Source organism: Pristis pectinata, chromosome 21 (genome assembly GCF_009764475.1).
Source record: "Pristis pectinata isolate sPriPec2 chromosome 21, sPriPec2.1.pri, whole genome shotgun sequence".
Lineage (NCBI taxonomy): Eukaryota > Metazoa > Chordata > Chondrichthyes > Rhinopristiformes > Pristidae > Pristis > Pristis pectinata.
The window spans coordinates 16,290,001-16,306,463 of record NC_067425.1 but is presented as its reverse complement, the minus strand read 5'-3'; the positions used below and the strand labels follow the sequence as shown (position 1 = coordinate 16,306,463).

The following is a 16,463-nucleotide window of genomic DNA, read 5'->3' as shown; positions in this document are numbered from 1 at the left end:
CTACACAGTAGAACAGTGCACCACCACTCCAGAGTCTGCTAAATCTTCCTGAAGGTCTTTTGCAGTCAAACGGGGGTTTTGATTTGCCTTTCTAGCAATCCTACGAGCACTTCTCTCTGAAGGTTTTCTTGGTCTTCCAGACCTCAACTTGACCTCCACCGTTCCTGTTAATTGCCATTTCTTAATTACGTTATGAGCTGAGGAAACAGCTACCCGAAAACGCTTTGTTATCTTCTTATAGCCTAGTCCTGCTTTGTGGGCGTCACTTATTTTAATTTTCAGTGTTAGGCAGCTGCTTAGAGGAGCCCATGGCTGCTGATTGTTGGGACAAGGTTTGAGGAGTCAGGGTATTTATAAAGCTTTGAAATTTGCATCACCTGGCCTTTCCTAATGGTGACTGTGAACAAGCCATAGCCCTAACAAGCTAATGAAAGTCTGAGACCTTGGTAAAAGTTATCTGAGTGCTCAAATCTCTTGGGGTGCCCAAACTTTTGCATGGTGCTCCTTTCCATTTTTCACTCTAAAATTGTACAAAACAAAAATAATACACTAATCTTGCTTAAAATGTTGAAAAGAATGTTTCATCTTTAACTTTTATGACTTTTGGAGATTAGTTCATCTTCTACTCACTTAATTATTCACAGTAACAGAAATTTTGACCAGGGGTGCCCAAACTTTTGCATGCCACTGTATGTCCTCTGAAGCCTGAAGGCAGGCTGTAGAAAAAGCCAAGTAGATCTTAAGCGTCTGGTGAGGTACATCACCAAAGTACACTCTTCAGACAACCTGCTTCTTTAAATGGCATATTGGAATGCATGCAATGTAGTATCTGCAACAAACTTAGGATCAATTGGTAGGAATGGTATGGACAAAAAAACTCAAATCTTTTCATCAACCAAAAGTCAAGTCAACAGGAGAAAATGTGTTCAGATAGAGGAATTTTCAAAACAGTTACCTCCACTTCCTTCCATAGCTGCCTGCAGAGAGTTGGCAAGGTCAAACATAACTGAAGTGTTTAATGGAGAAGTTAAGGGAACTGGTTTGTTTCCCATTGACACACCTGTAGACAGCACAGTTGGACTCACTTTACCTTTTATGAAAAAAAAATAATGGTTATGAACAGCTTATGTTCAAAAACAGGTTAAGTTCAGTGAGAATTAACACAACACAACATGCCAAAAAGCTGGCACTGCACATCATTATTCTTGAACAAAAATTGTACAAGATTCTTAAATACAGCTGACAGAGACGAAAAAAAACTCAAAGCTCAGCCATCCAAATTCTAATCTTCCAAGCCAGTGTCCAAATGCATTTTCAACACTACCATTTCCGACTCTTGGTTCTATAAGTAAAAGATATTGACATCATTAGAGAACAATAGCTCTCAAACTGACCATAAGAACATAAGGAACAGGAGCAGGAGTAGGCCATCTGAGCCTACTCTGCCATTCAGTAAGATCACGGCTCCTCTGGCTGTGGACTCAGATCCACTGACCTGCCTCTTCCCCATAAGCCTTAATTCCCCTTCCATGCAAAAATCTATGTAACTGTGTCTTAAATATATTTAATGAGGTAGTTTCTACTGCTTCCCCGGGCAGAGAATTCCACAGATTCACTACTCTCTGGGAAAAGCGGTTTCTCCTCATCTCCATCCTAAATCCATTCCCCCGAATCTTGAGGCTATGTCCCCTAATTCTAGTCTCACCTACCAGTGGAAACAACCTTCCTCCCTCTATCTTATCTATCCCTTTCATAATTTTATATATTTTTATAAGATCTCCTCTCATTCTTCTGAATTCCAATGAGTATAGTCCTGGGCGACTCAATCTCTCTTCATAGGCTGACCCCCTCATCTCTGGAATCAACCTGGTGAACCTCCTCTGCACTGCCTCCAAAGCCAGTATATCTGTCCTCCAGTAAGGAGACCAGAACTGCATGCAGTACTCAAGGTGTGGCCTCACCAGTGCCCTGTAGAGTTGCAGCATAACCTCCCTGCTCTTAAATTTAATCCCTCTAGCAACAAATGCCAACTTTCCATTTGCCTTCTTGATAACCTGTTGCACCTGCAAACCAACCTTTAGCGATTCATACACAAGCACTCCGAAGTCCCTCTGCACAATAGCATGCTGCAACCTTTCACCATTTAAATAATAATCTAATCTTCTATTTTCCCTTCCAAAGTGTATGACCTTGCATTTACCAACATTGTACTCCATCTGCCAGACCCTTGCCCGCGCATTTAACCTATCTATATCTCTCTGTAGACTCTCTGCATCCTCTGCACAATTTGCTTTTCCACTCAATATAGTGTCATCAGCAAACTTAGATATGCTACACTCAGTCTCCTCTTTCAAATCATTAATGTATATCGTGAACAGTTGAAGGCCCGAGACTGACCCCCTGCAGCACCCTGCTCACCACTGAATGCCAATCAGAGAAACACCTATTTATCCCAACTCTCTGCCTTCTATTGGTTAACCAATCCTCTATCCATGCTAATACATTACCACCAAGTCCATGCATCCTTATCTTATGGATAAGTCTTTTATGCGGCACCTTACTGAATGCCTTCTGGAAATCCAAGTATACAACATCCACCTGTCCCCCTGTATCCACTATGCTCATTATATCCTCAAAAATCTCCAGTAAGTTTGTCAAACAGGACCTGCCCTTCCTGAATCCATGCTGCGTCTGCCTGATGGAACCACTTCTATTCAGATGTCTCGCTATTTCTTCCTTAATGATAGCTTCAAGCATTTTCCCGACTACAATCATTAAGCTAACTGGACTATAGTTAGCTGCCTTTTGCCTACATCCTTTTTTAAACAGTGGCATGACATTCTTTGTCTTCCAATCCACCGAGACCTGCCCAGAGTCTAGAAATTTTGGTCAATTATCACAAACGCCTCTACTATAACTTCTGCCATTTCTTCCAGTACCCCTGGATGCATCCCATCAGGACCAGAGAACGTGTCTACCTTTAGTCCCACTAGTTTGCTCATTACAACCTCTTTAGTGACAGCAATTGTATCAAGGTCCTCACCTCCCACTGCATACATAACATCTCTCTTTGGAATGTTAGATATGTCCTCTACCATGAAGATCGACACAAAATAGTTGTTCACGGCCTCGGCCGGCCATTTCCACATTACTAAATATTAATTCCCCCTTCTCATTTTCCAAGGGACCTACGTTCACTTTAGCCACCCTTTTCCGCTTTATATAATTGTAAAAACTTTTACTATCTGTTTTTATATTTTGCGCTAGCTTACTTTCATAATCTATCCTCCCTCTCCTTACTGCTTGCTTAGTGGTTCTTTGTTGCTTTTTAAGTTTTCCCAAACTTCCAGTTTCCCACTACTTTTGGTGACTTTGTATGCATGAGCTTTTAGCTTGATGCCTTCTTTTATTTCCTTAGTTATCCAAGGCTGGCTCTCCCCACCCTTATTGCCCTTGCTTTTAACTGAAAAAAACTTTGTTTTGAGCACTGTGAAAAAACTCTTTGAAAGTCTTCCACTGTTCCTCAACTGTCCCACCACATAACCTGTTTCCAGTCTGCGATAGCCAACTCCCTCGTCCTGCTGTAGTCTCCCTTGTTTAGGCATAATACACTGGTTTTAGATCGAGCTATTGCACCCTCCATTTGTATGAGAAATTCAATCATACAATGATGACTCTTTCCAAGAGGATCCCTCACTACAAGATCGTTAATTTTACCTGTCTCATTGCACAGGACCAGATCTAAGCTAGCATTTTCCTTTGTAGGTTCACTAACATGCGGTTCATGAAAGCTATCATGGATGTGTTCTATGAAGTCCTCCTCAAGACTGCCTCGACCAACTTGATTCACCCAATCTATGTGGAAGTTAAAGTCCCCCATGACAACTGCCGTTGCATTCTTACATGCATCAAATATTTCTTGTTGTCTGTGCCATTGTAATGTTATTATTCGGTGGCCTATAGACAACTCCCACCGGTGATTTTTTTCCCTTTACTATTCCTAACCTCTACCCAGATGGACTCAACATTCTGCTCCCTAGATCTTATATAGTCTCTCACTATCGTCCTGATCTCATTCTTAATTAAGAACACTACCCGCCTCCCTTACCTTCCTGCCTATCCTTCCGCATTACCTGATACCCTTGGATATTTAATTCCCACTCATCTCCACCCTGGTATCACGTTTCTGTAATGAACACTAAATCATACCCCTTTGTACTGATTTGTGCCTCAAGTTCACTGACCTTGTTTGGAATACTATAGCCATTCAGATACAGTGCTCTTACACTCATTGTCCTTTTAGAATCTAGTAACCTTTGTGTCCTTTGTGTTTGACTTTTCTGTACTCCACTGTTACTCTTCCCTTTTTTAACTTTTGCTCTGATCTCTGCTTTGCTTCCCTGTCTTTCTGCACGGATGCCCATGTAAAAAATTATCTATTTTTAAAGTCATAAATTCAGCACTGAACAACTTTCAATAAATGATGATTGCTCAGTGTGAGCTTCTGAAGAAATCATGCTTACTCTATCATTTACCCAATGCCTGGCTTCACAGGTCTTAAATATAATACCAGCAGGCTGAGCAAATACACTTGAATCTCAATTCTATGAATATTTACACAAGGATTTAACTAAACAGTAACATCAGTCTATTTAGCCATTTTGATCACAATTTGAAGAACTAAATTAAAGGATTGTGATAGTTATAATGTCCACTTATTAATGTTCTAAAATGTGTATCCCGTACAACTTTAAAACTATATTGTACTAAAAAGTTCATCTCACAAAAAACGTGGGAAACAACCAAATCTAATTTGAAACAACATCATTTAAACCAGGACACTACAATTCTGTGACACACTTTCCTAGCAATATGTTTTGCTGTGATAGGACAGCTTCCAATTCGCTCCACTATACCAATGAAAAAAGGATGGAGTTACTCTGAGAAACAAGCAGCTGAAACTGCCTTGAGTGCACAAGAGCCCCTAACACAGACATATTAATAATTCATCAAGGTAGTACAGCAGTTAATGCTGCTGTCTCGGGGCTCTAGGGACCCAGGCTTGATCTGACCTTGGGTGTGGCTGTGTGATGTTTGCACATTTTCCCCTGTGACTGTGTATTCCACTGGGTGCTCCCATTTCCTCCCACATCCCAAACACGGGCTGGTAATTTGTAACAGCTGATTAATGTACCACTTGGTGCAGGTAAGCGGCAAAAAAAAACCCAAAGGTAAATGCATGGGCACGTGAGGGAGAATACATGGAAAGACGGGACATGGGATTGCCCTGCAGGAAGTTGGAATGAACCCAATGACCCAAATGGCCTCATGACATAAATAGTTAGGTAGGTAAATTTAGGGATATTTTGAAGAGTAATCATTATAAATTTTCAGCGTTTTAGCAACTTAAGTCTTCGGATGTCATGACAGACTCTGTTCAAATGTCATTAAATTAACTGATCACCACTTTAAAATAATTTCATTTTGAATGAAACGTATAATTTGTAAACAATAACTGGATAAAGAACAAGATATCCACCTGTAGCTGCTGGTGAAATTAAGTTCCTTGAAGGTCCCAACAGTGTTGATACACTATCTACCACTGCTCTCGGAGGTGTAATGGCCCTGGCTATAGCAGAGGATGTCGTAACAACCTTTGCCATGAATGTGGTGGGTCGTCCAGCTATCTGCACTGAGGCGATGCTTTTAAGCTGCGAGCTGCTGGTGATCTCAGAACTGGCACACAAAGTAGATAAAGAAGCGGGAACACTTGTCACACTGACAGGAATTCGCTGCAAGCACGAAACAGGTCCTCCTGCATTCTCTGTCTTGACAACTGCTCCCACAAAATGATTTTGGAGATTGCTGGCTGCTGGTGGCGTAGCTGGTTTCAGCTGAGAATGCAGCCATGCTTGTCCAGATACCTGGCTTGGCACCTGTGTTAATTGTCCCTTTGGTCTCTGTGTGTCTGCCAGCTGCCTGGACGGTTCTGATGAAAGTGTGCATGGGAAAGGTCTATTTACTTTCACCTCTGCTGACAAAGGTCCATTTGAAGTTCCACTGCTAGAAGACTTGCACGAGGTCTCGGGATATAAAGTACGGGCATTTTCTTCCTGTGCGATTGCAGCACCAGGCTGCTGTGATACGGAGGAACCTGAAGAATTCTGGCTATTGGTCCCTGAGGTGCATGTAGGGGATGATGGTTTCTTTCCAGCTGTCTGATGCGCACTGCTTAAAGAGCTGTCTGCTGAACACTGGGCTGTGACGCATGGCTTAATATCCGCTTTTTCAGTGTGTTCAGTGTCCCAAAATAATGGCATCTGCTTAGCAGATAAATGTTTGAATATGCTGCATTGAAGTGCAACAACACTACGAAGCCACTAGAGGAAAGGGGAGAAATAAAACTTGTTAAAAGGAAGGGTAGTTAGTTCAAGAAATGTATAGTACTTTACCAATAAGCATTATATCATTGTAGCTGAACAGCAAGAATAAATCTCTATTCTAATGCAGGGTATACACAATATGTCAGGCATATCAAGTGAAAACTCTTCAAGGTCAGAGACAGAGTTATACAACACAGAAACAAGCCCTGAGGCCCAACTCATCCATGTCAACCAAGTTGTCAACTTGATCTAGCCCCATTTCCCCATGTTTGGCCCATTTCTATCTACCTGTCTAAATGTCTTTTAAGCATTATAATTGTACCCGCCTCTACCACTTCCTCTGGCAGCTCATTCCATATACCCACCACACAGTGTGTAAAAGCTGCTCCTCAGATCCCTTATAAATCTTTCCCCTCCCACCTTAAACCTGTACCGTCTAGTTTTAGACTCCTCCACTCTGGGAAAAAGACTGACCATCCACCTTATTTATGCCCCTCATGATTTTATATACCTCTATAAAGTCACCCCTCAGCCTCCTACACTCAAGGTTACCAACAAGAAAATCGGATAACAGATCAAACAGGTTTATTTTGTGATTTTTCTCAACAAGAGGAATGGCATTTTCTTGCTAAAAATATTCCAATGAAGTTTCATAACCCATTTCACTCTCTTATTTCCCTCATTACCTCCTGTTGTTCTTCTTCAGTAGCAAAGTGCTCATAGTTGGAAAGGTGCTTTTGTGACTCAGTAGGAGTCTCATTACATATCAACTCTCCATCACGGATTCCTGCCGGTGGAAGGAGAGGAGGTGGATACTGGTACTGGGCTTTAATTGCTTCAGGAACCTTTAGAAAATGTAAATAAAATCAGTTATAAGTTGGAATTTAAAGATTAACCAAATTAGAACTATAAAATACAGACTTAGAAAATTAGTTGTTGCATGAGCAGGTTTTGTTTTAAGTTAGCCAAGTGCATGTTGGCATTGGAAACTATAGGCAAACCATTCCAATATCTCTAAATTATTTCAAATTTGTAGGCATACAAAGCCCAAGTTAGGCAGTTCGAGTCAAACACCATCCCAAGGTATTTACATTTATACAACCATATAAAAACGTATTCAATTTACGCCAGAACTCTTAGATATCTACCATCTTAGGAATAGTATATTCACTAATCTTCAACCTAAACATACACTGAGACAGTATGAATCTCTTCTCTACAAAGGGGGAGGCAAAAAGGCAGTTTCTTTTACAACCCTGCATTATCAATCAAATACACAATTTTGGGCTCTGCCAGTTTTTCAATCTAACCAATATTAGATTTGGTCTAATAAATCTCCAACCAGAAGTTTCTATCACAAGCACTTTATACATTATACATGGCAGGTTTCACAGCCAATTTTCACTGTGGATTAACAACCTCCCTTCAAAATTTTGATTTAATTGATCAGGAATGAGTGAGGAGTACTCTTCAGAGAGAATTAAATCTTATTGATGAAAATATTCATTATATAATTTTGCTCCATCTTTAAGCAATACAATTTCAATTATTTCCCACATATTTTACCAATATCTGGCATAAAAACCAAGTAGCAAAAGAGATCATTAATACTTAAATTTCATAAAAATCTTTAACAGCCTCATGTAAAAAAATAAATTCCAGGAAGTTAGTTTGAAATATTAGAGTTAAATTTTCACAAGTGAATTTGATATTTAGAGATATACTACATGTCAGAGAAACTTCCTCACTACTTTCTCGTTCCTCTGGTAAAAGCACTCACTTGGTTAGGCAACCTGACTTGGGATACCTACCCTTGCTAAGAATCATTGCTAGACCAATCACACTCATCTCAAGATTAATGTGTAAATTCTTCCTCATGTGACTGCCATCCTAATCTAACTATACTACTAATTATTTGAGGGGGAGGAAGAGAAGGGGACTTGCACAGGACTTTGTGTCCTTGATCACTTACCCATAATTCTTAGCAGGAAAAATGTCATGGCAACCCAGGTAGCCTAAATAAATGATCATAGAGTGCTTAGATCAGAGGAACAATAATTAAACATTCACAGTAACTGAATGGAGAAAATATTAACTGCAACAAAAGGAATTCCACTCAGGCATTTAGTTCCTCTGCAAATGTTAGGATCCTTAAAATGATAAAATAACACTGAAGAATCCAGTATTTGCTTAATATCAACAGATGTTTCCAGCTGATTTAGCTGCCAAGCCATCTACTCTACCCTACTTGAAGCTAATAGTGATTTCTAACAACAAGGTGGGTGATCCTACTTTATAAATGCTAAAATATATACTGTATTTTAAAAAGGTTCCTAACATTCAGCAGGCACAGAATTATCAGCTGAAAATAGTGCAACAGTATCTTAAATTGAATCTGAGAAGCGTAAACAATGAATGCTAGATCTGAATGAAAATTCAACTTCTATCTTTGATGTGTTTTTACGTCACTAGGAAAATTAGCTAGCTCCCATTATACTTAAATACCAGTCAATCATATTGAGCAGTAAGGGACCAGAAATCACAACCAAAAATGCTCTGCAGGTTGTAGTTTCAACTACAGAATCCGCACAAGGAACGTATTTTTTCAAAACACTCCAAAAATAAATAAAGCAAAGCTAAAGGGAATGCAGAAAGTAAGATTTTATTGATTAGCTTCCAGATGGTTCAAGCTAGTGAAGTCAATATGTAACAGAGCCACACTGACTAGACAGTCCCAGACTAAGCTGCTGGTCAATGCACAGTCTGAGCTTCTATGTCTGCATTTTTAAAATTTTTTTGTTTTCAGTGTTCAGGAGTTCATTGTATAAATTACTACTCTGCATTCTTTAAGGGTATGTATTAACAATATTTTTCACATAATCTTGAAGCTATCTTAAACAATCAGTTTTCAGATGGTACCAATCATGCCAAAATGAATGTAAAGTAACTCAATGCACAATTTTAACATCTATATGGAATAAGGCAATTCAACCTAGATGGGTACAATATAGATGACTTAATTTTTTAATACTGCATTACAAAATACACTATAAAAGATTCCTTACAGAATATCACGTACCTTCATATTTTTCCTCTTTACTGGTTTTGAAAGTCTGCGATTGGGTGGATGCTTTCTGTGGATCTTGTTTAGAAAGTCAATCTTAATTGCATGCTGTGATATTCGGTCTTGAAACTTGTCAAATATCCTGCACCTATTGCTCAACGTCATGTTCTTTTGATTAAGCTGAATGATTAAGAAATCAAAATTGAAGTACAATTCTACAGACATTTTGAGTCAAACATCTGCGTTTCTCGTAAATGCATTTGTCATCTACAATTAAAGTTTGTGAAGTGCATACACAAATTGACAAAAAGAACGTTGTGATAACCCGAGTAGAACAATGCTTTCTCGAGATAAGGAAATTAAAAACATCCTGGATATATTACACCCTGGACAGCGTCACAGTATCTTCCTTTAAACTTTATCTCACGAGTTTCCCATTCCTAAAATGCCAGGAAAATAAGATGATGGACTGATCGGCACAAAGCATAGCATCTGTAACTGGGAATATATTTTCAATCTTAACATCACTAGAAGAAATCAGCACATCATAGTGCGACAAAGCAAAGTGAAGGATGAACAAAGAAAAATAACTTTTCCCAACACCACTATCCTGAACTGAATCAGAGTGTGTAATAATGGCCACAATGAGATCAGGGCTGCAAGAAAATTTAGCTCATAGGAAAAGTCAGTTGTATCAGGCTTCATCAAATCTCCAATTTGTAGACCTTTCTGTGAAGCTGATCTGCCTCTCAAGTAATCTATCAGAAATGCTCCTATTGTAGAGTGTAAATATAAAGTAATGAAGGTTAAGAGTGAGGCTGAGTTTCAATACTAAACATCATTTAAGCCTTTTTATGAAACAAAATGTAACTGCTCATCTTAAAAATCTTGTTATTACCCTTCCCCCCAAACTTTGTTCCAGATAGTTTGCGTATTCCATCCTACAAAACATCAGCAAACTTATGCAGTATATACACAAACCACACAGCAATTTAAGAATAAACAACACATAATCATTGTATTCTACATAACATCGTGAAATATAAAATTAACATATAGACAATTCTGGTGCAAGTAATTGTCTGAAGTGCAAAATTACTTACCACCACATGTTCGATGTGATTGGGACACATCCATCTTCCCATTGGCATTGCAGTAAGAGGTGGGTCCAGGCAGTCCATGTGAAACAATAATGGGCAGTAATCACACTGGACAAGGGGTGCCACTCTGCAACTCCTAGAAAGCAAGTATCACATTGCTATTGTCATTTCTTTGTTGTAAACAGAAACAAAAATAAGAAACAAAAGGGTACAGATTCTTCTCCTCCTGTGCTTGCTATGAGAGATTGTTGGCTAAGATTGAAGCATAAAGATGAAAGTTGGAAAGGAGCTGTGTTGTTTTAATCTTTTGCCTACAGGTTTAAAAATGTTCCTGATCTTCCCTATGAGATTTTTTTTTGTGTGCTTCAATCAAATGATCATATGAAGAGGAGGAACATCTGCTCCCAATCATATGGCAAATTTTTCAATGAGGCGATCATCCGGAAATTAGATACTTTGAAATTAATGCAAGTCACAGACTGCTTTCTTTGCATGACCAAAATTGCATTTAGAAGCAAAGAAATAAAAGTTAATCTTATGCAACAAGTGGCTTAAGTAGGTCTGATTGTACCCCACTTTCCAATACAGAGCACCTCTCAAACTTTGTTCACAGTACAAGCATCTTGAAGAGAAAAATAATTAACAAATCTTTTGCTTGTCAGCTATTGATTAAAAACCATACACAGTCCTTCTTCAGTATTAATCTGTTGGAAAACTCTTCAAATATAATTTCTGCTTTTGTTCCCCCCAGCGTGCATCATTTAACCACATGGGAAAAGCTTTACAAACTACTGACAAAACATCTCTCAAAGCTCTTTCAAACAGATAGTGTAGATTACAAAGTGGGTGTGAATCAAGATGACACTTGGGTCCACGTGAATTCATTTTTACAAGATACTGATTTTGTCTTCCCATTTTATTTTTAAAACTTTCCGTCTCAAATGACCTTCCAGGTATTGCACTTCATCCACTGGTCATTCGTCTCTATGAGAAAGTAACTCCTGCATTCTGCTTTAAATCTGCCCTTTATAACACTGGGATTGCCATCTCACCTTGTTGTTTTGATTAAACTTTTTGTATCAACATCCTCTGCACAACAAGGTACTGCACAATGTCAGGCAGTCTTGGAGGCAGAATTCCAGGTCACAGTCCAACATAAGACGTCTCTATCCAAAGAGCTACTTCCCAATATATCATTACCAGTGTTCCAAAAGACAAGGGCCATGCACTTAGATCAATCACTCCAAAAGTGATGGACAAGCATATAAGTGGCAAATTAAAAGTAGTGACATTCATCTCACTCGAATGAAAAAAGCATAATAAAGAAGAAACTGGCTGGGATATTATTCCTAACCCAACATAACAGGAGTTACAGAACAGTCAAACTATTGACTAAGGAATATGGACTCATTAGGTTGCACTTTCAACCATGTTAGATTAACTGGGAAGAATTCATAAGCATGCTGACTGCTCAGGTATTTAACCAGTGGAGCCTGCAAATATGCATCAAAACTAGAGATTAAATCATTTCCATTGTCAACAACTTCCTCTTGTACTCAGTCACAAGATGGCAGATAGAAATAAAGGTGCATTTAGTATTCTTTGCATTTGGTAGCTTCAGTTCCCATCTGATGCACTGCACCATTGTTACCCAAGTGATTAACAGTCAATCAAACATGCTCGAAGAGTTGCTACCACTGAAATAAAGGAACAGAACAGATAATTTAAACAGCAAGAGACCCCAAAACAGGAATGCAATTATGACAAATGCTTTAGTGATGGTGGTAGTGATAAATACTGGCCAGAATACCAGGAGAATACCTGGGCATTTATCTTGAAAATAATGCTGAAATCCCATATATGAGGGTGTATTTTGAAATTAATGCAGGCAAATAATATAAATGTTTTGCACAAACACTTGTAAAAATTAATAACCAATTAGTTTGATTTTAGGTGGCATTGACTGAAAGAAACCTTATCCAGGGCAATAATATTACTTGATCTTCTCCAAATTCATCTGATGAGAATTTAAGTGTTCCTCTGAGCTAATCTAACAACCAAATGGGGTCTCCATTTAATGTAAATTCATTTTTTTGCGAAGAGACACCCAGATTATTTACTTACAGGGCTGAAATGCAGAAAATAGTAGGCCATTTAGCACTTTGATCCTTTTGCACCATCCTCTATCTCAATATCATATTCTTGCTCCAAGCCTCCTGATGCTTTTTGTATCTAGAAATTAATCCATCTCCTTCAGTAACTTGACCTGCACCACAATGTGAACATTCTCTTGGTTTATTACTAAGTACAGAAGTTTTTCATCTTTTTCTAGACGTCCAACCTGTGTCCTAAGATTGTGACTTCTTGTTCTAAACCCCGCAGCCAAGAGAAACCATATTTCCCATATACAGTACCACCCTATTACAAACTTTTAATATTTCAATGAGATCATTCTTCTAAACTCCTTCTTTCCTCTTTCAACAGTCCTGCCACCCCAGGAATCAATCTAGCAAACCTTCACTACATTTTCTTAATGGAAAATCTATCCATTCTTCGACAAGGAGACCAAAACTGCAAACAATACTCTCACAAAGGCCCTGTTTAATTTTATTAAGACACATTTGCTGCTGTACTCAAAATGGAGTTACTATTTGCCAGCTTAGCTGCTTGTTGCACTGTTGGCTTTCAGTGACTGGTGTACAATGACATCAAGGTCCCTTTGTACATCAACATTTCCTATTCTATCGCAATTTAAATATTACTCTGCTTTGCTTTTCCTACCAATGTGGATAACTTTATTATTCTGCACCTGCCACATATTTGCCCACTCAGTCAACTTATCTAAATACTTTGAAGCCTGTGCCCTCTTCACAACCCCATAAAAGTTTGTGTTGTTATCAAAACACTACATTTGGCTTCCTCATCTAAATCATTGTTTATTGAGAATAGCTGGGGCCAAGCACTGATCCCTGTGGTTCCCCTCCAATCACCACTGGCCCCCGAGAAAATCTTATTTTTCCCAAGTTTCCCATTGGTCAACTAATTTTCAATCCATGCCAGTATACTAACCCCATATGCTTTTATTTTGCACACTAACCTCTCACATGGGACTTTATCAAAGGTCTTCTGAAAATCCAATATACATCAGATCCACTGGTTCCATCCTTTACTATTTTACAAGCTACATCCTCAAATAACTTCCATAGGTTTATCACACACAATTTTCCTTTCATAGATCCACACTGGTAAGTTCTAAGTGTCCTGTTTTGGGTCTCCTCCCTTTCAAGAGTAGGGTTACATTTGCCACACTCCAACCTGCAGGAACTATTCCATTATCTACAGAATTTTGGAAGATCGTAACAAATGTATCAACTACTTCCCAGGCTACCTCTTAGTATTCTAGGATATAGTTTAACAGGCCCTGGGCATTTATCAGATTTTAGTGCCATTAACTTCCCCAGCACTTTTATTTTTACTAATTTTCTTTAGTTCTTTCTTTTTATTAGGCCCTTGGTTCCCCAGTGTTTCTTTGTGTCCTCTTCCACAAAGACTGGGGCAGGTTTTTGCCACATAGAGTGGTTGGTGCCTGGAATGCGCTACCAAGGGTGGCAATGGAAGCAAATACGATAGAGGCACTTAAGAGGCTCTTAGGCACATGAATATGCAGAGATGAACACTGTTTAGGCAATGAACATGGTGTAGGCAGAAGAGATTAGTTTAGTTAGGCGTTTAATTAGTTCAGCACATCGTGGGCCGCAAGGACTGTTCCTGTGTTGTACTGTTCTATGTTCTTAGGCAGAACCAACGTATTTGAAGAATTTCCAATATTTCTGTTTTCCATTATAAATTTTGCTGTTTCTGACTAAAAGGGACCAAAATCTCTAATCCTTGACTTTTTACATATTTATCTTTTACAGAACCCTTTACGCTCTTTACAAATTTACCCTCGTACTCAGGCTTCATTATCTTAATCAGCTTTTAGTCCTCTTTTTGCTGAATTCTTAATTGCTCAGAATTTTCAGGCCTACCTGCTACTTCTTCTGCAACTTTATGGCCATATCTGGCAAAGCCTCTGTTTATCATCAATCCCAAAATGCCCTCAAAGTGCTGGTGCTGGACACCAAAATAATAACAGACGCTGACATACAAAACTCTCAGAAGGGAATTCTAGCATCCGGAGGGCTGTATGCAGTAAGATTCTACATGCAATAGTTCTAGGCCCCTTGTTTTTCCAAGGTACACAAATGATTTGGACTTAAATGTAGGAGACACAATTAAGTTTGCCAATTATCCCAACATTAACAATGAGGATTATAGTAATAAAGAAAGGAAGATAAATGCTCACACTCCTTGCAAGGTCTACAACTTGTCAACAAATAAATAAGTCATAAAAGCAATGTCAAGACCATGATGAACTCAGTTTAGTTTTTGAGATTCCATGTGGATACTTGTGTGGCTCAGAAAGAAAAGTTCATTTCAATTTGAGCTTTCAAGCAATTTAATGCATTTATTAAAAACAGGAAATGCTGGGAATATTCATCACATTAGGAAGAATTTGTGGAAAGAGAAAACTGATGTTGCAGGGATCTTTTTACCAAATAGAAGTTTAAGATTATGAGAAACATAGATGGAGTAGACAGCTGGTATCTTTTCCCCAGGGTCAAAATGTCTAACACTAGAGGGCATGCATTTAAGGTGAGGGGGGGGGGGGTAATTTCAAATGAGATGTGTGGGGCAAGTTTTGTTTTTACACAGAGTGGTGGGTGCCTGGAATGCGCTGCCAGGGGTGGTGGTGGTGGAGGCAAATACGATAGAGGTGTTTAGCAGGCTCTCAGATAGGTACATGAACGTGCAGAGAATGGAGGGATATGGACATTGTTGTAGGCGAAAGGGATTGGTTTAGTTAGGCATTTAATTCCTAGTTTAATTAGTTTGGCACAACATCATGGGCCGAAGGGCCTGTTCCTGTACTGTTCTATGTTCTAAATCCCCGATGAAACAGCAGACAAACTGCTGGAGGAAACCAGTGGGATAAGCAGCATCTATGAGGAGAAAGGAATTGTCACTATTTTGGATTGAAACCCTGCAGCAGGACTAAGACTGGAGAGGTGAGATAGCCAGTGAAAAGAGAGGGGAGAGAAGAGACAGGGGCCTGTAGGTGATAAATTTTACCACGGAGGGGTGAAGGATAATATAGAGCCAGGTGAGGGAAAGCGAGGGTGAAGGCGGAGACAGCTACTGGAGTATGATAAAAGGAGACACAAAGGCAATCAGTGCTGGATCTGTTAAGAAAGAAAGGTGATAATGGCAACCCCTTATCACCCTCCAGTACTGGTAGCCTGTGTGTTTGCATTCATCGGTCTCCAAAAACTGCATCCACCTTCATCCTCCCCTCGCCCAACCTGGCTCCATCCATCTTTATTTTTGTCTGCTTCCACCTATCACCCACTTGCCTGTGTCTCCCAACTCCACTCCCCCACCCCTCAGCTCCATCTACCCACTGTCCTTCACCCCTCCCAACTGGTCTTTTGATTATCTTCTCACTTCACCCCTAGTCCTGATGCAGGATTTTGACCTGAAATATCAGCACTTCCTTCTCACTTGACAGAAGCTGCAGGAACCACTGCGTTCCTCCAGCAGACGTTTGTTGCTCCAGATTCCAGCATCTGCAATCACTCATTTCTCTGATGAAACATTTTTTTCTCTATGGATGCTGCAGATTTACTCTTCTCAACACTTTCATTTTCGTTTCTAGCATACTCAATATGTTTCGCTTTGCAATTAATTGCATTTACTGTGAGAATATTAGCATTGATATTAAACAGTGCACTGGATGCATTGTGTTGACAAAGACACCGATTTGGTTACTGTCAAACCACTTCAAAATCCCCTGCTGCTAGGCAAAGCAGATGTCTA

The 16,463-nt window shown here is 39.3% G+C and overlaps 1 protein-coding gene across 1 annotated transcript in view; it reads right to left on the bottom strand.

Moving 5' to 3' along the window:
* Positions 1-16,463, bottom strand: part of phf12b (PHD finger protein 12b) — a 67,864-nt gene that overhangs the window by 15,515 nt on the left and 35,886 nt on the right. The window contains exons 6-10 of the mRNA XM_052035814.1: positions 10,551-10,683; positions 9,463-9,627; positions 7,070-7,228; positions 5,540-6,380; positions 956-1,090 (exon numbers count right to left, since the gene is read on the bottom strand). Of these exons, the coding sequence (XP_051891774.1) occupies positions 956-1,090; positions 5,540-6,380; positions 7,070-7,228; positions 9,463-9,627; positions 10,551-10,683 (1,433 nt within the window). The remainder of the gene's footprint in view (positions 1-955; positions 1,091-5,539; positions 6,381-7,069; positions 7,229-9,462; positions 9,628-10,550; positions 10,684-16,463) is intronic.